This window comes from Gaeumannomyces tritici (genome assembly GCF_000145635.1).
Source record: "Gaeumannomyces tritici R3-111a-1 unplaced genomic scaffold supercont2.2, whole genome shotgun sequence".
In the NCBI taxonomy this organism is placed as follows: Eukaryota; Fungi; Ascomycota; class Sordariomycetes; order Magnaporthales; family Magnaporthaceae; genus Gaeumannomyces; species Gaeumannomyces tritici.
In genome coordinates this window covers 5,231,516-5,248,832 of record NW_008804546.1, presented here as the reverse complement: position 1 = coordinate 5,248,832, position 17,317 = coordinate 5,231,516, and the positions used below count along the sequence as shown (strand labels likewise).

The following is a 17,317-nucleotide window of genomic DNA, read 5'->3' as shown; positions in this document are numbered from 1 at the left end:
GTCAATGTGATTCCATGAGCCAGCCATACGAAAAAGATGGCCGTCAGCGGTGGCTCAGCAGTCCAGCCAGCATGACCACACCACAACGACAATGCTTGATCAGCGTCGGTCAGTGCACCTCACCATAATCCATTATCGCCATACAGACCGCTGCCTCCAACCTGCAGGTGCTTCTGTTGAGGGGCCCGACATCGCCACCGACACCGGCCTCAGCAATCCCAATGGTCAGCAAAGTGACCAAGCGTGGGAGTGAAGGTCCGCGCCAGGCCCAATCCAAACACGCCAGAAAATGCCTCTTGCATCCAAACCGCTTCGGCGTCTGCGAAGCACCGAGATTGTGAATGCGGCAAATATTTCACCATGGCCGCGGCGGGATACGATGGGCGATCATGTAATAGTATAAGAAATGAAAATAGCGATGACTCAAGCAGGCGAATTTGCCTCATAGTTGTCCCCGTTGGAAGTTGCCGTTCCAGGTCACCCACTAACACTCCAGCGCTTGCTCCAGATGCCCGCCAGGATGCCCTGCCCCGCTGTGGACCTCGAGGATGCAGAAAGCTTGGGCGGTGGGGTGGGACGTCAATGTTGCGCGCCGGAGCTAGGGCGATGATGTAGCTTGGCCGCCACCCCACCATGCCCCACCCAAAAAAAAACATATCCCACCCACCCTTTGTCTGTGTTGTCCAGCCTGGCAACGCGTACATATTGGAGCACGTCGCCGTTTTTCGTTATTTCTGGCTTCCTGAACTTTTCATCGCTCAAGTAACCTCCCAAGACCATCCAAAGACCAACGCCCATTTTGCCCAGGAGAAACTTCAGATTGCCAATAGGTGAGGCCAATCTGACGACCTCTACCCACCTTCCTATCTACCCCTCCTCGAACCCTGCCCCGCCATACCCCTATGCGAACGAGAAGCTGCCCTGCATGCTCGATGCAAGCCGGTAGCTTCATCGCTTCCGTCCAATGGATATACACGTTCCCAACATGGAAAGCACGGCGTCTGTTTGGGTTACGATACAGATTGCACCTGCCCCTGCGCCCATTACTTAGCTTGGCTGTCTTGCGAACGAGAACATCCCCAACCATCCATTCCTATTTCTATCATCTATTCCCAGGCATGCATAACCGCCATCCATGGATCAGGTCCATGGATGGCTAGGGTCTGTTTGGGAGACTCGGTTGGCCCACGAAGTGGGAAGGGCAGCTCCATCCATCTTGGAGGGTGGTAGTCAATCTGGTCCTTCTCACTGGCTGGGCAGCGCCTACTCTCCTGCCTCGCTCTGCACCGATGACATGACATTGCCCCTCGGCCGCACCTGCTGGATACCCACCAGCTGCCAGCACTGCCTCTCGTTTGCTTTTTGCTGGTGGAACTCGCTTCCCCATCTGCTATAAAACCCTTACCCCACTCTCTACTCCCGCCGTGTCTGCCTCTGAACATTCACACCACAAACACAACACCTCCCTCCTGGTCTCCTCTCAGCCAAAGAACGCAAAACTACCCAGACATAAAACTGACACCAGTCCCAAAGCCCAACATGGTCAAGGTCGGCATCAACGGATTTGGCCGTATCGGCCGCATTGTCTTCCGCAATGCCGTCGAGCACCCCGACTGCGAGATCGTCGCCGTCAACGACCCCTTCATTGAGGTCACCTACGCCGTAAGTCTTCCCAATCTCCGCTCCATCAGCCCGCCAGCTCGTGGCTCCGGGACTTGATGAAAGACGGGAAATCCATTACCATCGAGCTTCCCAGCTAACAACCCCGTCCCCTGCCACCAGAAATACATGCTCGAGTACGACTCGACCCACGGTCGTTTCAAGGGCGAGGTCGCTGTCGACGGCACCGACCTGGTCGTCAACGGGAAGAAGGTCAAGTTCTACTCGGAGAGGGATCCCGCCAACATCCCCTGGAAGGAGACTGGCGTCCAGTACGTTGTTGAGTCCACCGGTGTCTTCACCACGATCGACAAGGCCAGCGCCCATCTGAAGGGCGGTGCCAAGAAGGTCATCATCTCGGCCCCTTCGGCCGATGCCCCCATGTACGTGATGGGTGTCAACGAGAAGTCGTACGACGGCAGCGCCAACGTCATCTCCAACGCCTCATGCACCACCAACTGCCTGGCTCCCCTGGCCAAGGTCATCAACGACAAGTTCACCATCATCGAGGGTCTCATGACCACCGTCCACTCCTACACCGCCACCCAGAAGACCGTCGACGGCCCCTCGGGCAAGGACTGGCGCGGTGGCCGTGGTGCTGCCCAGAACATCATCCCCAGCAGCACTGGTGCCGCCAAGGCTGTCGGCAAGGTCATCCCCGAGCTCAACGGCAAGCTCACGGGCATGTCGATGCGCGTTCCCACCGCCAACGTCTCTGTTGTCGACCTGACTGCCCGCATCGAGAAGGGTGCCACATACGACCAGATCAAGGCTGCCCTGAAGGAGGCCTCTGAGGGCGAGCTCAAGGGTTAGTTGTTCCTACCATGAAATGCGCTACAAGGGTTGCATGCATATGACTAACATCTCTCAACTAGGCATCCTCGCTTACACCGAGGACGACGTCGTCTCTTCGGACATGATCGGCCACAACGCCTCGTCCATCTTCGACGCCAAGGCCGGTATCTCCCTCAACAACAACTTCGTCAAGCTGGTCAGCTGGTACGACAACGAGTGGGGCTACAGCCGTCGTGTCCTTGACCTGCTTTCGTATGTCGCCAAGGTTGACGCCTCCAAGTAGACCTGCCCGCGCCTCGACAGGAATCAGGTTGGGTGAAAGGAGCTTGCCAGCATGGCCTGAAATATGACGCATCAATGAACAAAAAATAATAATGAACTAAGGATGGCTGGAATGCCATCTGTGGTCTGGTATGGGTGGAAATAAGGGTGCTTTGTTTGCCGCGTGCTTCACCCATCACACTTACCGCCCGTAGAATAGACATAGCCGAGATGAAAAGAAGTCTGCGATGTTTGCTCTATGACGGTATCGGAATGATCTCGGGTGCAGCCATGAACAGACGAGAAGGATGGTTTGAAAGGCCACACAAGTTACGATTGTTCCCAGTCCCAAGGTAGGGGCCAGTTAGTAGGGTATCGGCACGAGGGGTCAAAGTAACGCTGCAACATTGCAACATCAAGTTTATGTCTAGGGTGTCTTGCCGACGGCTTAAGTCGGGGCAAGGATTAAAAAGCAAGGCAGCTAGGTTGTCGCTAGAGGGAGCAGAGATGGCAAATGCCCGAGAAGAACAAGGAAGCTCAAGGCATCGACAGAACCATGGCGAAAGAAATCTGATCTATCTGTCCCGTGGGGGATTCCGAGGTGACTATTCGTATCCCATTCAGTGCCATAAAACTGAAGCCTAACCGAAGAGGAAAGGTATCCCAGAATCTATTATTCCCTAGTGAAAAGAAAAGTGACTGACCGACTGGCATTGATTTGCGGCCTGGGGGTTGGTTTAATGGCACTCAAGGGGATCATGTGCCAAGTCAAGGTGAAAAGAAGTTGAAAGCATTCCGAAGGGCTTTGCAACTAGGCCTGAGCGCCAGAAACCATCAACCATATCGGTAGCGTTACTTCTCTTTTTTTTTGTTCTTTTGTTCTTCCAACACCCACACGCAGTTGCCGCACTCAGAAGGCGGCGCCGCCGGCGCCGTCACCAGCGACGGCCTGGAGGCTCTTGTCGCTGAGCTCGGTCCGGAGGACGTGGCCCTTTGCCTCGCGCTCGAGGCGGTCCCACATGCGCAGCGACTTGCGGAGCTTGTCCTCCTTTGCGCGGAGCTCGTCGCGGATGCGCTCCTCGTCCTCGCGCAGGCGCTTGTGGTGCAGCTCTAGGTCCTTGGTCAGGCCCGAGCCGAGGCAGGCAAGGGACGGGTCTAGCTTGCCGCCCGGGACGAGAGTGGGCATGGTCGCGATTGCTTGCTGCACGAGCGACTGTTGCTGCTGTTGCTGTGGGGGCTGCGGCTGAGGCTGCTGCTGCTGCTGCTGCTGCTGCTGCTGTTGAGGTTGCTGCTGTTGTGGTTGCTGTTGTTGTGACTGTGGCTGCAATGCGCGCGGACCGGTGGGCGGCGTGGATATGACGCCGTTGCGCTCTGTGCTTTGTTGCCGCTGCTGTTGCTGTTGTGATGCCGGACCGGTGGGCGGGTTGAAGGGCTTCGCGGAAAGGGAAGGCGAGGTTGTGCCGGCGGGCGATGTCACGTTTGAGGTTGAACCTCCAACGGTGGCTGTTGCTGTTCCTGCTGCTGCGGCTGCGGTTGACGAAGAGAGAGACGAGATCGAGGTGGCGCGCGGGCCTGTGGGTATTCCGTTGGCTCCAGACGCGAGCGGCGCGGCCGGCGAGGTCGTGGTGGAGCCGCCGCCGCTGCCTGTATTGTGGATCCCATTGTGGTGAATGCCGTTTGCGTGGCCGCCGACGCCGTTCACAATGGGCGCGCCGCGCACGGGACCCCAACCGCTGCCACCACCACCACCGCCACCGCGGCCGCCACGATAGCCGCCACCGCGCGCACCCTCTCGGTAACCTCTAGGACCGGAGGGAGGGTTGATGGGCATACTCGGGCTAGTGGCGACCTCGATCCGGTTCGGGTTCGAGGGACCAGTTGGGGGCTGCTGCGAGGAGCCCGGGGTCGCCTGCGGGTGGTGGCGCGGCCCGTGGGGGGTCGCCGGCGACGAGGAGGCCGGTCCGGTGGGAACCGACTGATTTCTCGTGGCACTGGGGCCGGTCGGTGGCGCCCGAAGTGCGGCCGGTGCACGCGGGGGAGATCGTGCAGGTGGGACGAAGGTAGAGGTGGTAGGACCAGTGGTAGGAGCAGCAGCAGCCGCCGCCGCCGGCGCGGTGGGCGTATCAACGGGCACAATGGGCTTCTGGACCTCTCTGACCGGGATCGCGTTGGCGGCCGACACGAAGGCGGGCGAATGGGGGCGCGACCTGTCTCCCGGGGCGCCGACTCCTCCTGGACGTCCGCCGCGGACGGAACCAGGACGTGGTGAGGACCTCCCCGAGACGGAGCGGGAAGTCAGCGCAGAGGGAATGTTGGTCTGATCCCTGGGCCCTATCGCGGGTGAGCCCCTGCGGTACGAGTTCGCGGATGCTGGGTATCGGTCGTCACGTCGCTCGGGGCTACGAGTGCGTGGGCGGTACGATCGGATGGCGGGCGCGGGAGACCTGCGGACCGGCGAGCGACTTCTTCGGCGCTCTCGGTCGTATGGCGATCGCGACCTTCTCCTGAAGCCAGATATTTATCAGAATTTGTCCACGCAGGTAGGAAACTGGAATTGCAACAAACGCGGGGAATATAAGACGGGACACAGAACGGAAGAAGCAAGCCCGCAGGTGGCCTGTGTGCTTGTTCATGCATCCAGGCATGTGGGGGAGACTCCTTACCTTGCAGCAATGTCACGAGCGTCATAGTCCCTCCGCACAGGGGGCGACCTCGCCCTGTCAGGCCTGTCGTCAGCTCTGCGCGGCGACGCGAACCTCGGCGGCGGACTACGCCTCGGGGGGCTCCGCCGCGGCGGTGGGCTGGCTCGCCTGGGCGGGGGAGACGGTCGCCTCGGCGGCGGAGGACTCCTCGCCCCACGCCTGTCCCTATCCCTATCACCACTAATGATGCCGCCGCCGCCGGGTCCGCGGCTGCTATCGCGAGGCCTGCGCCAGCAGTCGGCGCCCTGCGGCTGCGGTCCGCGCTCCCCGATGCCGACTCCCGGCTTGTTGTCTCTATCCCTATCGCGGAAGCGGTCGCCGGGGCCGACGCTCCTGGAGCGCGGTCGACGGGGAGCCGGCGACCGGCCCGGCACGTAGCTGTCGCTGGCCGTCGGGGGAGGGCTGCGGGCGCGGTCCCTAACGTCCCTCTCTCGATCGCGGTCTCGATCTCGGTCTCGCTCGCGGTCCCTAACGTCCCTGTCTCGGTCCCTGTCCCTGTCGCGGTCGCGGTCGCGCTCCCTATCCCGCGGCAGCGGGCTCCTGGCTCGGCGGGGGGACCTGTCGCGGTTGAAGGGGCGGTAGGACTCGCCGGCGCCGTAGCGGGTCACTTCGCCATCCTCGTACCTGTAGGGTCGGATCATCTTGTCAGTTGGGTACGTCGGCGATGGACAAGGCCTGCGCCTGATGGCGGGGCGGCGCCTTCTGCTGACTTGGGCAGCGAAGAAAGAACGGCGGGGTGCATTCCGAGTCGACTCGGGGTTTGCAGGAATCGGGCAGAACTTGCCTCCTGCTTCGGTCACGATCCATAATCGTAGCCCTTCCCATGGATCGGAACTAGGGGCTGAGGGTCGCGACGCGGCGCGGCGACCCTTCAGATGACTGTCGGGGGTGGCGAGAGCGTAGTGATGATTGATGTGAATTTTCTTCCACGCGTTGTCTGTCGTCGGGGTAGACTCGTGGCTCGGTTTGGTGGACGGCACCGTCCTCAAGCGATCCAAGACGCGGTTTGGAGACTTTCGCTGGTGAAACTTTGGCCCCTGCCTGCCTCATGGGGCCTGACCAACCCTGCATGTTTGCTTATCGATAAGACCCACCGCTCTCTGCCCGCGGGAGAATGCAGGGGCAATAGGGGCAAACACATCGATCAAACGGCTGGACGCCATGAAACCGACGCCGTTGCACTCGAATGAGGATAAAAAAAAGAAGAAAGTCAGCTGTTTCTTCCGTCGTGTTGCCATTTGCTCAATGGCCTTGTGTTACAAATCCCTGCCAGGCGGTGCGGCTGCCCACATCAGCCACGCGAGCCAGTTTCCACTGTTGAGCAAGAATGGTTAGGTTAGCTTGGCACAAATCTGGACTGGCCTTGACCATGGCGCCAGAACGGGTTTCGGGTTCCTGAGGTTTCATTCAGAGATCTGATGCCTATGTAACACCTGGCTGAAATGCTCGGCCGTGGGATTTGACGCGGAAACAAAGAGAAGAAAAAAAAGGCAGGAAACGTAGTTTTTGGGGTGATTCAATGGGGACATCGGCGACGACGGCCGGCCCCACTGTGCTGAATGAAAACCACTTCCGCGGTCGACGCTTTCTCTCGGAGCGCCTAACTCCAATGATGGAAAGGGGAAAAGAAGTCAACCTCAGACACAAAGCAGAGTACGATATGAAGGAAAAAAACAGGCAGTATAACAAACCCCATTGGTTCCCTTGTAGCGGGATCTAAGGTGCCAAAGTAGAGGTCGGGCTGTTAGCCTCTGACGACGAACTCACAGACAGCCGTTGGCATTTGCCCTTGTCGACGCTGTTCCGCGCGGAGTTGGCCACCTAAGCCAGAGCGCCGTCCTCGTCTTCGGTGGTGTCCCCGTCAAGGCTAGGGGACGGGGCGACGCGAGCCTGGATCCAGTCCCGCGCCTCCTCGGCGTGGTGCTTCATCATGCGGTTCAGGCCATCGTGCGGGCTGCGCAGCACGGACCCGAACCGGCGCTTCTTGACCTTGCTCGCAAGGTCCTCACTTTGCCAACAGGCATGCGCGCTGCCCACGTAAATGCGAGAGTTGTTTTTGTACCATGTCGAGAGGTCCGGGTCGGTGTCACTCTTAACAGGCCGCAGGCTGCCCGTAACGAAGCTGAGGACACCAGTGATGCGAGATTTACAGTCTCGGTTGATCAGGAGCGTCTTGATACCGAGGTATGCCGCTCCAACGCCGAGCAGGATGATGTCCTGGACGTTGTCGTACAATTGGAGATAATTATCCCAGACGTATCCGATGATCTCCTGAATCTGCAGCTGCAGCTGCTGCTCGGGGGTCCGCTGAGTAAAAGAATCCGTGTCCTGCGAAGGTGACGAGACATCTTTTTAGCGACTGCCAGTGAACTATTGCCCCCTCTTCCCTTCCAGCCCAGACGGCCGGGCTTGGAAAAGAACCTACCTCGGGAAGCGTGATGTATTGCGGGACGTTGATGTCTACGACACCGAACTTCTCCTGGATGGCCCACTTGATGTACCCATAGACGCCATCATGCTATGCGTCGTGTTAGCGACCACCGTGGCCTTGCCGGCGAGGAATTTACCAAGCAAAAAGAATGTAGTGTAAACTCACAACCCAAGCGTTATGCGAGCTCAAAGTGTTGTCAAGGGGATCTGGCTGCGCAAGAAGCTCGGGACTGTGTTTTGTAAACCGTGAGTATAATGACTTAATCTCTCCCGACTCGAGGCTTCTGCAAAGGCTTACGGATCGTGAATGATGACTATAATCTTGCGGGCATCGTTAATATCCGGAGTCACCAAGACCTGATTTTCAAACGACTTGCAGGAGCGGTCGCGCTGGATGTACAGCGGGAGCATCCCGAATTCTGTGGCGAGCTTCTGCCGCTGCGCTTCCCTGACCATGTCGTGAAGGCGCTCGGCACCGAGCGCCAGCGCGTCCGGGACGTCGACGATTCCCGGCCTCATGCAGTCCCAGTACGGCGCCTGACACGCCTGGACCTGGGATAGGAGGCGGGCGGCCTCTCGGTTGATCGGCGGCAAGCCACCCGGCATCCTCGGGGGTGGCTCGCCCATCAGCGTCCTGACGACGGAGAGTGCGGATTGCGAGATGGCGTGGAGGTTGTAGCCGCCCTCGAGGCAAACGGCCACCTTCCCGCCAGCGAGCGACATGAGCATGTGCGTCATGTGGGCGTAGCATTCGGGCGATACGAAGCAGCCTCCGAGCTGATCGCCTGCGGCCGCGTCGAAACCGGACGAGATGATGACCAGGTCCGGATCGAATTCGCGACCAATAGGCATTATGATCTTCTGGAAGGCCGCCATGTACTCACCGTCGCCCATACCTTGCTTATCCCATCCGATGTTGACGTTCCGGCCAAGCCCAGCCCTGTCGCCGCACTTATCGATGCCGCCGTCGGGAATGCTGGGGTTCTCCGGCCGGCCAGGGTAGAATTCGCCTCCGTCATAAACGTGGGTGGAGATGTACAGAACGTTGGGGTCGTCGTAAAAGATATTCTGGATTCCGTTGCCGTGGTGGACATCCCAGTCCACGATGAGGATCTTCCGGCAGATGTCCGGAAACTCCTTTTGGCACACCTTGGCCGCAACGGGAACGTTGTTGAATAGACAAAAGCCCATGGGCGCGTCCCATTCGGCGTGATGGCCGGGCGGGCGGATGACAGCAAATGCGTTCTTGACCTCTCCCGACACGACTGCCTTGCACGTTTCGATGGCACCACCGGCTGAGATTAGAGATGCTTCGTAGGTCATACTACCGACATAGAGCGAGGCGCGGCCTTGGTCTAACCGTCTCGAAAGTTCACGCAGCTCCTGGGTCGGGGTATCGGCGAGTGACTGTACCCAAGCGTAGTGCTTGGGGTCGTGCGCCAGACATATCTCTTCTCGCGACGCCTCCCGGGCAGGAATACGCCAGAGATAAGCGTTGGGGTTGGTTTGCAGAACCTCAACCAACTCAGCATCAGAGCCCCTAAAGATCAGGTTGGCGCGCTTGAGAGTTTTGAAGATTTCCTCGATGCGAGAAGGGTCCTCGGGATGATGCGGCGAAGATCCAAAGTCAGCATTAGAATGCAGCTTCATGCGGTCGTCATAGCAGCAGCCGGTAGGCAACTGGCCGCGTCTGCGCATGTACTCGGGATACTCCTGGGGGTCGAACACGCGGTCATCCTCGTCCGACTCATTATCCCCCAGGCCTTCGAAGGGGCTCTGGGCGTCATTAGAGTCCTCGCGGGAAGGCGCGACCAAGTCGCGCGGGTCAATGAAGCCGTTAGCTAACGATCCAGACGCCGAGGGCGCCACACTGACGCCCTCCATGACCACGTCGTGGTCGCCATCCTCCATCACGACGCCCGGGCCCAGCAGCCAGCCGGCAGCCGGCGAGGGCTAGAGCCTGAAGAGGCGAGACGTAAGGTGGCTCACGATCCTTGGCCGTATCATCCAGAGGCCACAGGCCTTGTGCGGCGCTTGAGGGTCAGACCAGCAAGTCTTCCGCTTATGTCCAGTGAAGCACGTGTAATAATGTCCTCAGAGGGTCTCCGGAGAACAGAGCTTGGGCGAGGTCAGCCATGTGTTGCAATGATAGATGCTAGAAATATGAAATATTTAAGGGAGATATGCTCTGTGGGTGCGCATTGACCATGTTGGATGTGAACGATCTCCATCCGCCACCTCTTGGGTGATGAGCCCTGCCGGGTAAGATCATGGGTTCGCGAGATGGTGAGCAGTGAAGTTGAACAGAGAGTGTGCCTACATTGAACTGCCTCGAAGTGAGGGGGTAGCTGAAGGTGTTTTCTGGCTCAAAGTCCGTGTGCGCCGTGTCGCTCAGTGCTTCGCAGTCAGCCTCGCATGCGGACGTGCGGAAGGTGCACCAAGGGCCGAGGCTGAGATTCTCAGATCGATGTGCTCGGCACGATGCAGCAGGGCAGATGGCGCGCTGCGGATACCGCTCAATTGCGGAGCGTGCTGATAAAGGCGGCGAAGGGCCACCTGCCAGCTTATAGCAGCAACCGCGGAAGAAAAGAAAAATAAGAAGGCGGATACGTGGGTTGGGTTGGGTCAAAAAAAAAAAGAGCGTGGGCTCCAGTGTGAGATGGGAGGCTGTCTGGCGTCTGGTGTTGTGTCGGTGGTTGAGATCAATTTGATGGTCATGGGTGCTGTGCGCGCAACCGCACCTTGCGTGGCGCGTAAAGCTCGGGCCCTGCCCACCCCCATCCAGCCTTGCAGCCTCCAAATACAGCCACTCCCTACGCTGCGCTGCTCTTACCTCAAAACTACACCAAAGGCGCAACAGCAAGTAAACTACAGGGTAGGTAAGTACAGTCCTTTTGGTCTTCAACTGTCTTCATGTGTGTCTGCTGGGCGATACAACAAGAACACAGGTTGGGTAACAATCAGATTGCACATGGACATTGATGGGCACTGCGTCGTATAGGATATGACCAGAAGAAGCCATTAGGAAATGGCAGTTGATCGGCTACCCGTCTGGATTAGAATCCCAGGCCTCCTGCCAGCATACCATGGGCATCTCCTTCCTCTCCTGCAACTTCCTCCTGGTCCTCGCTCTCCTCCTCATCCTCCTCCGCATCCTCCTCATCTTCATCCTCCTCATCCTCAGCCAGCCACCTCAACCCAAAACCAGCCATGACACTACCTCGCAGCGACTCGAGCTCTTCCTCACCCCAGTCCAGAATACCCCCAAAGGGCTCTCGTGGGGACGAGAAGGGACTGGGTGGCACCGGGGCCTCGTGTGAAAGGCAATGATCGTACCGCTCTCGGTACACCACGCTAATGGCTGTCGTCAAGCTCTCCGTATCAGACTCAATGGAAGGGCGTTGCCGGCAGATCTCGTCGACCAGCCTCGCTTTGCTGTAATCGTGCGCGTGCTCAATGTAGTACAGCAGCCTTTCCGGACCGAGCTTCAGCATCGTCGAGACGCTCATCGAGTGCTCGTGGTCTGTCGCGCCCCAGGCAACGCCGGTGAGTTGTTCCTCCGTCACCGACGACTCCTGATTTCCACGACAGTGTTTAGTCAGCACATGACAGCATATTGGTTTGTTGTCGCGGTAGAACTCACCACGTCGAGGCGGACAGCGGTCAGGCTAGGGCACAGCGACGCCGCTGCCGCCTTCACGGTGATCCACAGGTCCGCGAGCTCCGATGCCTCGCCGCTGTCGAGCATGCGGACAAAGTTGCAGCGTTCGTCGGAACCGAACGGCTCCAAGGGCCCCGGCGGAGGGAGGCGGTCGCCGTGAAAATAGTAGTCGTATCTCATCCAGTGATACAGCGCCCTGCGCAACCGCACGGCCTCGTGAGGCCGCAGTCTTCGGGCGTGCTCCGGGTGTTGCCAGAAGCGGAAGCGTGGGAAAATGCGCTCCCATCCCCTGGCAACTTTGGAAATCTCCAGGAGTCGATCGATATCGGCCTCGCCAAGGCATGCGACCCCGAGAGGGAGCACGGCCTCGTCGGCATTTGTCTTGAACTTCGCACGCTGGGGATTGCGGCCCTCGCAGACCCAAACGGGCAACTGCCCACCGGGGCAAAGCAGCTTCCTTCTAAACCATACCTCCTTGTATAGCCAGGTGCCCCAAGGGATGCTGAGGTCGCCCGGATCCATGGCCGCGACCTGAAATAATCCATCTACCGGGCTGATCTCGGGGTCAGATGGCAGTATCGACAAGACAATATGAGACCTGTGGTTGATGAAGAGCTGCCGGAGTCGTTTGCAAGTGGTTGCTAAGATGACAGCGCTCACAACGTCTAGATCTTTGAAAATTTCAAGGATGAGCTCCCCAGGTAGCGTTTCCAAGCCAGGGCATGAGCTGCAGGTACCAACAACGAATGAGAGGATCGCCGTCAAACTGCTGGAAGGCAAGAGGTTGGTGGTGCCGCCCAGGTCCCCCCAGGGGAAGAGGTGTGACCCATCCACAGATGTGGACATGGTGCTGACAGCCGCCATATTTTTAAGCTCCGAACTTTATCAGTGGCTGTAGAAGATGTATAGGTCGTATGATCTCTTCAAGCAAGGCGGGCGGGCGGTGGCACTGCTGAGTATCCTTTGAGATCAAGAGGAGGAATTTTAATGATAAAATAGAGCTGTGTGTATAAAAGCGAAATGAGTTATTCCGTGTAAAACGGCTTCCCCAGGGCAGACAACTGTTGGTAAACAGCCGTCCTGGATATCCAAAGGGTGATATGGGTTCGTCGGACTGGATCCAATGAGGACGGCAGCTCCAAACCCTCGCCTCACTTGATGAGGCACGTATCCCCCTTTCACCTAGACGGTCTCGACCCCGCCGTTGGGGTTGTCCAGGTGCTGAGGAGAGGTGATGATGCGCTGGGGCATCTCGGATGAGGCTCCGCGCAGCACCACGAACGGCGCTGCCGGAGTTGCGTGTTCAGCTTCCGCCATCGCTGCTGGCGGATCCGGGCACACGCTTCTGATGTTATCGCGTGATGCACGGGAGCACAGGGGACTGGAACTGCAAACAGAGAAGGAGAGAGGAAGGACAGGAGCGACGGTGCAGCCGGCAGAGGGGAGCAGCTTTGTCAATGTTTATTTAAAGTCGCGGCCGGAGCTGATCAATCGCGTCAGTTGTCCAGCACCCCAGCTTTCGGGGTGGCTGAATGGCAACGCGGGCCTGTCAACCTGCGTCGGGCAGGGGTTCAAACACCACCGCTCAGGGGGCGAGCGGGGAGTTTTGGTCACCCCAGCCTGCAGGGGCCCGCTCACTCATCTGGGGTGAGAAACCTCAAGCCGAGCTTGTGAAAGCTGGAGGCGTGGGCTTTCCGCTACCAACCAGGAAAAGACCCAGGGGCAAGGAGCTGTGAGGATTTCCACAAGATATAAATGAAAAAAAAAAAAAAACAGGCACACATTACGTACGCAGCGATTGGGAAGTGTGTTTTGAGCGCTTTCAACAACAGCATCTAGCATCTCGGAACCATACCTAGAAAGATTTTGAGAGTTCGGAGGTGCTCATCCCCGCATCAACCATGATCCCAGCTCAAAACAGCCCGAGGTATCTACACGTCCTATCTTGGCAACAAACAAGCCCCCGCCCCAGCTAGCGAGCGGCATATCATGCAAATAGCTTCTGGGTATCTAACTCGTCTTCCCGCTGCCTCTTGCCGCCGTCGGTCCGCAGGCCGAGGTCGCCCTTCTTGGCCGTCCTGTCGGCCTGCTGACTGGAGCGGAGGTGCTGCCGGCCGGCCTTCTTCCTCCTCAGGTCCGCGCGCACCTGGTTGGGCGACACGAACTGCTTGTTCTCGTATATTATGGGCCCGCCGAACGCGCCCTCCTGGATCACCACGGGCGTGAGCACGAACCTCGGCCCAATCTCGACCAGGTTGATGTCCGTGTCCTTGCCCCCCTTGCTCTTGCTGCTGCTGCTCTTCGACTTCTTCTCGCCCTCCTCCTTGCCCTCCTCGCCGTCGCCCTTGGACTGCTCGACCTCGTTGATCTGGTAGTTCCGCACCCAGATCTTGCCGTCCGCTATGCTGAAGCCCATGACGTGGTCGACGAACGGCTTCGACTTCCTGGCGCCCTCGGGGACGCCAAAGATGTGCAGGAACAGCTCCTTGATAACGCGATAGTGTGCCTCCTTCTCGAACGCCGCATCGAACGACAGGATCGGACGTGACCCTTTGAGACAGTTTCCGGTGAAGTTGAGCTCGTCCATCGTGTGCACTGTGCATGTCAGGAAAGTGGTCAGCACGGCGTCTCTCGCACCCGGCCATTGTCCCGCCGTTCCATCCTCATCCCGCAACCGCTCTTTTTTTGCCCTTCACACGAGTTGTCCGTGGCCTTACAATTCTGAAGATGCATCTTCACTGTCGGGCCGTTGGGCACTTTTGATGCCCACACATAAAGGTCCTGTCCCTTGCGCGCCTCGAAGAATAGGACGTTGTTGCAGTTGTACAGCTCGGCGAGCTCGTTTAGTTGATAAAGCTTCGACTTGGAGTCAAACTTGACGTCCTTCTTGCCGTGGGGCAGCATGGACGCGAGATCGTTGAGGAGATGGCGGTGCCTGCATCATTGAATGGTCAGCGCGAAGCCATTTTGCCCAGGCGCAGAGCCGGGGGCCCAGACATCAGAGCTCACCGAAAAGTGACGCCCCTCGACGACAAGATTAGAACCCTCTGCTTGTTCTTGCGCGGTCCTGTCGACGCGGCGCCATCTTTGTCCGATGCGCCCTTCGAGAGGGACTTGTAGACGGACGCCATCCTAAAAGACAAAAGTCACAGAGCCGATATATGTGGATCGGTCCTTGAACTATCCGTTGCTCTGGGTCTTTGGTGTGAAATGGGCGTCGGGTCGTGTTTAGAGGGACCTGGTATCGTGGTCAATCGCTGGATGTTGCTTTCAGCGCACTTCGCGTTTGCGCTGGGCTCCAGATTCCTTTTTTCCTTTTTTTTTTTCTTCTTCTTTTCCTTCGCTATCATTCCTTATCGGTCTGCTATTGTGGGCCCAGCCTCGAAGGTGACGTCCCACCAGCCATAGTGGGGTCTTCAAGTAGGGAGCCTAGACCCAACTTCTCCTCACTGCGGGCGCGCGATGAGCTAGCGGTCCGCCTCTGCGTTCACATAATGCCAGGTGGCGGCCAGCGTCTGCCTTCCCCTCTAGCCTCTGCATCACCCAATATGAAGGCGTTGGGCGATCTATAACCTCGACGCAAATGGAATGTAGGAATTAATGCCCACTTGGTTGTAAGCAAATTCCGTCGTAAACAAGCGCATGCCTATATTATCTTGACTGCCAAGGCCCGGAAGAGCCATGAAAACCCTCCTTGGAGGATCCCATACAATCCGCAAGAGAGAGAGAGATAGAAAAGCAGATACTAGAGCAGAGCAAAGCGGAAAGCGGAAACAGAGAAATAATATGATAAAATAAACACTCCCTTCCTTCCCACCCAGTCCCCCCTTTCAGCCCGATATCGTCGTCACACTCCATGAAAGACACCAGCGAAATTCGTGAGAAAAGCCCATTTGATGCTCCCTCGGTTGACGTAAGTCCGGCCAGTGTACGCCATTGTGTGTATCATTCCTGCTCTAATGAGCGGTGCGACCGGCGCCGTGAAGAAATTAACAGCACTTCCCTCCCTGACCCGCACCGTCATCCGCCGTCTTGCTGAGAGGGATAGTCGTGCCCCCTTGAGGGATCGCCTGTGCGTCGCCGCTGTCCAGGGCCTTGCTCGAAACGATACGGTAGATCTCTGTGGCAATATGTCAATACTGGGACGCGCGGGGGGTGGGTGAGAGCAATGGCGGCCTGCGTTCATAGCACGAGTGCGCGAGGGCCATGCGATTTGCGTACCAGTCAGGATGTTTTGGAAAGCAAGCTCAACGTTGCTGGCATCGAACGCCGAGGTCTCGATAAAGGAGAGGTGGTTCTCGCCTATCGCAGCGCTTTTGTATTAGTTCCCGTGGAGCGCCAAACCTTGTTGCACTCGCTGGAGGGCGGGGGACTCCCAGGGGTGGCACGTACTTGCGAATGCCTTGGCTTCCTCGGTCGGAACGGCGCGCAAATGCCGCAGATCGCTCTTGTTTCCGACCAGCATGATGACGATGTTCGCATCAGCATGGTCTCGAAGCTCCTTGAGCCACCGGATCACGTTCTCGTAGGTCTGGTGCTTGCTGATGTCGTAGACGAGAAGGGCGCCGACGGCGCCTCGGTAGTAGGCCGAAGTGATTGCCCGGTAGCGCTCCTGGCCTGCCGTGTCCCAAATCTGAGCCTTGATGGTTTTGGAGTCGACCTGGATGGACCGGGTCGCGAACTCGACGCCGATGGTCGACTTGGAGTCGAGGTTGAACTCGTTGCGGGTGAAACGGCTAAGCAGGTTGGACTTGCCGACGCCGGAGTCTCCGATCAACACGACTGCAATCGGGGCATGGTAAGCAGGGGGACACAACGAGGGGAGGCGGGCAGACTCGGTCGGGCCGGCGGGCGCAAGGGCGGTGGGGAGTCTGGGTCTTCACCTTTGAAGAGAAACTACGCGCGCAATGTCTGCGTGGTCAGCCAAGGGCGACATGGTGGGAGAAAGCAATGTCAAGCTGGCAGGGGAGGGCATGGCGGCGGGCGGGGATGGGGGCGACCTACGTCGTACTCGTCGTTGGCCATATTGACAGCGAGGGGTAAGTCGTGCAGGGAATGCTGTTGTCGAAAATGGTAGTAGATGGTAGCCAGTCGTGTTTTGCGAGGCCTGGAGCGCGGGTTTGTTTTGTTTTCAAGAGAAAAGTCGATGATGCGGGCTGCAAAGAAGGCCCATATGAAGATGGATGGTGAGGTGGTGACATCCATTCATGTGGCGGCAACCTCCCTGGGCTTTGGTCGCCCCACACGGACACAACCACCACCACCCAGAGGGAGGCTTAGAGCACCCCGAAAACTGGACAAAGCAGCGGCCCACCAGACAAACTAAACTGACTGCCTGATCGACTGGAGGCTTATTCCGCACGCTTCACTTCCGAGTTCCATCTCCTTTGATTCCATCTGGCATTCCACGCAATCACCTTTCCCTCTTTTCTTCTCGTCGTTTCTTCTTCTTCCTAATCCTCACCTAGTTCTGGTTCTCTTTTCATATTTGGCCAAGGCGGGTATCAATTGGGCCGTGCATTTCCCCCTCCTCTCATTGGAATGCGACAAGCGTTCCACCCTTTGTACTCGGCGCAGCAGACACGAACTGGTGACAATACAATCAGCGAGGTGGTTGGTGGTGCTGCCTGCGAGCGCGGGAGGGATAATGTGCATGTGGTATATTTAGCACTACTAGTCACAGTCATGGTGGGCTGTGGTCGCACAGCCCAACACAGAGGCGGTACTTGCGCGATCCCGCCCACCAGCTGGGCTGCCGTCGCTTGTATCGTCGTCAGATCAGCGGTGCTGCAGGTCTCCTGGTTGGTCG

General features: G+C 58.2%; 7 protein-coding genes across 7 annotated transcripts; 2 read left to right on the top strand and 5 right to left on the bottom strand.

The window, feature by feature from the left end:
• Positions 1-91: 91 nt before the first annotated feature.
• On the top strand, positions 92-253 carry GGTG_04311 (hypothetical protein; the record flags this gene model as incomplete). The annotated part of the gene is made up of 1 exon (XM_009222106.1): positions 92-253. The coding sequence occupies one exon, from the start codon at positions 92-94 to the stop codon at positions 251-253; it is 162 nt and encodes a 53-aa protein (XP_009220370.1).
• A 431-nt stretch (positions 254-684) lies between these two features.
• GGTG_04310 (glyceraldehyde-3-phosphate dehydrogenase) lies at positions 685-3,006 on the top strand. Its single transcript, XM_009222105.1, has 4 exons — positions 685-830; positions 1,534-1,662; positions 1,783-2,467; positions 2,535-3,006. Exons 2-4 carry the CDS (start codon positions 1,540-1,542, stop codon positions 2,735-2,737), a joined length of 1,011 nt encoding a protein of 336 aa, XP_009220369.1. The 5' UTR covers positions 685-830; positions 1,534-1,539; the 3' UTR covers positions 2,738-3,006.
• An 86-nt stretch (positions 3,007-3,092) lies between these two features.
• On the bottom strand, positions 3,093-6,435 carry GGTG_04309 (hypothetical protein). The gene is made up of 3 exons (XM_009222104.1): positions 6,202-6,435; positions 5,379-6,041; positions 3,093-5,219 (listed from the first exon to the last, which is right to left on the bottom strand). Exons 1-3 carry the CDS (start codon positions 6,240-6,242, stop codon positions 3,626-3,628), a joined length of 2,298 nt encoding a protein of 765 aa, XP_009220368.1. The 5' UTR covers positions 6,243-6,435; the 3' UTR covers positions 3,093-3,625.
• A 317-nt stretch (positions 6,436-6,752) lies between these two features.
• Positions 6,753-10,542, bottom strand: GGTG_04308 (histone deacetylase HDA1). Its single transcript, XM_009222103.1, has 6 exons — positions 10,168-10,542; positions 8,146-9,965; positions 8,014-8,077; positions 7,843-7,935; positions 7,109-7,745; positions 6,753-7,017 (listed from the first exon to the last, which is right to left on the bottom strand). The coding sequence occupies exons 2-5, from the start codon at positions 9,756-9,758 to the stop codon at positions 7,239-7,241; spliced, it is 2,277 nt and encodes a 758-aa protein (XP_009220367.1). The 5' UTR covers positions 9,759-9,965; positions 10,168-10,542; the 3' UTR covers positions 6,753-7,017; positions 7,109-7,238.
• Positions 10,543-10,800: 258 nt separating this feature from the next.
• On the bottom strand, positions 10,801-13,005 carry GGTG_04307 (hypothetical protein). The gene is made up of 2 exons (XM_009222102.1): positions 11,491-13,005; positions 10,801-11,422 (listed from the first exon to the last, which is right to left on the bottom strand). The coding sequence occupies exons 1-2, from the start codon at positions 12,370-12,372 to the stop codon at positions 10,904-10,906; spliced, it is 1,401 nt and encodes a 466-aa protein (XP_009220366.1). The 5' UTR covers positions 12,373-13,005; the 3' UTR covers positions 10,801-10,903.
• A 279-nt stretch (positions 13,006-13,284) lies between these two features.
• GGTG_04306 (ribosome biogenesis protein BRX1) lies at positions 13,285-14,849 on the bottom strand. The gene is made up of 3 exons (XM_009222101.1): positions 14,518-14,849; positions 14,226-14,443; positions 13,285-14,103 (listed from the first exon to the last, which is right to left on the bottom strand). The coding sequence occupies exons 1-3, from the start codon at positions 14,637-14,639 to the stop codon at positions 13,496-13,498; spliced, it is 948 nt and encodes a 315-aa protein (XP_009220365.1). The 5' UTR covers positions 14,640-14,849; the 3' UTR covers positions 13,285-13,495.
• A 178-nt stretch (positions 14,850-15,027) lies between these two features.
• On the bottom strand, positions 15,028-16,678 carry GGTG_04305 (Ras-like protein Rab-11A). Its single transcript, XM_009222100.1, has 5 exons — positions 16,513-16,678; positions 16,392-16,404; positions 15,901-16,290; positions 15,730-15,810; positions 15,028-15,628 (listed from the first exon to the last, which is right to left on the bottom strand). Exons 1-5 carry the CDS (start codon positions 16,531-16,533, stop codon positions 15,498-15,500), a joined length of 636 nt encoding a protein of 211 aa, XP_009220364.1. The 5' UTR covers positions 16,534-16,678; the 3' UTR covers positions 15,028-15,497.
• Between the last annotated feature and the right edge of the window lie 639 nt (positions 16,679-17,317).

Bases quoted from the DNA above. Each gene is read 5' to 3' on its own strand.
- GGTG_04310 (XM_009222105.1), top strand. From the start codon at position 1,540: ATGGTCAAGGTCGGCATCAACGGATTTGGCCGTATCGGCCGCATTGTC. The intron at 1,663-1,782 runs GTAAGTCTTCCC...CCCTGCCACCAG, and splicing joins TCATTGAGGTCACCTACGCC to AAATACATGCTCGAGTACGA. The intron at 2,468-2,534 runs GTTAGTTGTTCC...TCTCTCAACTAG, and splicing joins CTCTGAGGGCGAGCTCAAGG to GCATCCTCGCTTACACCGAG.
- GGTG_04309 (XM_009222104.1), bottom strand. From the start codon at position 6,242: ATGGGAAGGGCTACGATTATGGATCGTGACCGAAGCAGGAG. The intron at 6,042-6,201 runs GCAAGTTCTGCC...CCGACCCTACAG, and splicing joins GATCGTGACCGAAGCAGGAG to GTACGAGGATGGCGAAGTGA. The intron at 5,220-5,378 runs GTAAGGAGTCTC...ATCTGGCTTCAG, and splicing joins GCTCGTGACATTGCTGCAAG to GAGAAGGTCGCGATCGCCAT.
- GGTG_04308 (XM_009222103.1), bottom strand. From the start codon at position 9,758: ATGGAGGATGGCGACCACGACGTGGTCATGGAGGGCGTCAGTGTGGCG. The intron at 7,936-8,013 runs GTGAGTTTACAC...CACGACGCATAG, and splicing joins GCTCGCATAACGCTTGGGTT to CATGATGGCGTCTATGGGTA. The intron at 7,746-7,842 runs GTAGGTTCTTTT...TCACCTTCGCAG, and splicing joins AATACATCACGCTTCCCGAG to GACACGGATTCTTTTACTCA.
- GGTG_04307 (XM_009222102.1), bottom strand. From the start codon at position 12,372: ATGGCGGCTGTCAGCACCATGTCCACATCTGTGGATGGGTCACACCTC. The intron at 11,423-11,490 runs GTGAGTTCTACC...CGTGGAAATCAG, and splicing joins CCGCTGTCCGCCTCGACGTG to GAGTCGTCGGTGACGGAGGA.
- GGTG_04306 (XM_009222101.1), bottom strand. From the start codon at position 14,639: ATGGCGTCCGTCTACAAGTCCCTCTCGAAGGGCGCATCGGACAAAGAT. The intron at 14,444-14,517 runs GTGAGCTCTGAT...TCAATGATGCAG, and splicing joins TCGAGGGGCGTCACTTTTCG to GCACCGCCATCTCCTCAACG. The intron at 14,104-14,225 runs GTAAGGCCACGG...TGACATGCACAG, and splicing joins GAAGATGCATCTTCAGAATT to TGCACACGATGGACGAGCTC.
- GGTG_04305 (XM_009222100.1), bottom strand. From the start codon at position 16,533: ATGGCCAACGACGAGTACGAC. The intron at 15,811-15,900 runs GTACGTGCCACC...GCGCTGCGATAG, and splicing joins GGAAGCCAAGGCATTCGCAA to GCGAGAACCACCTCTCCTTT. The intron at 15,629-15,729 runs GTACGCAAATCG...ATATTGCCACAG, and splicing joins TTTCCAAAACATCCTGACTG to AGATCTACCGTATCGTTTCG.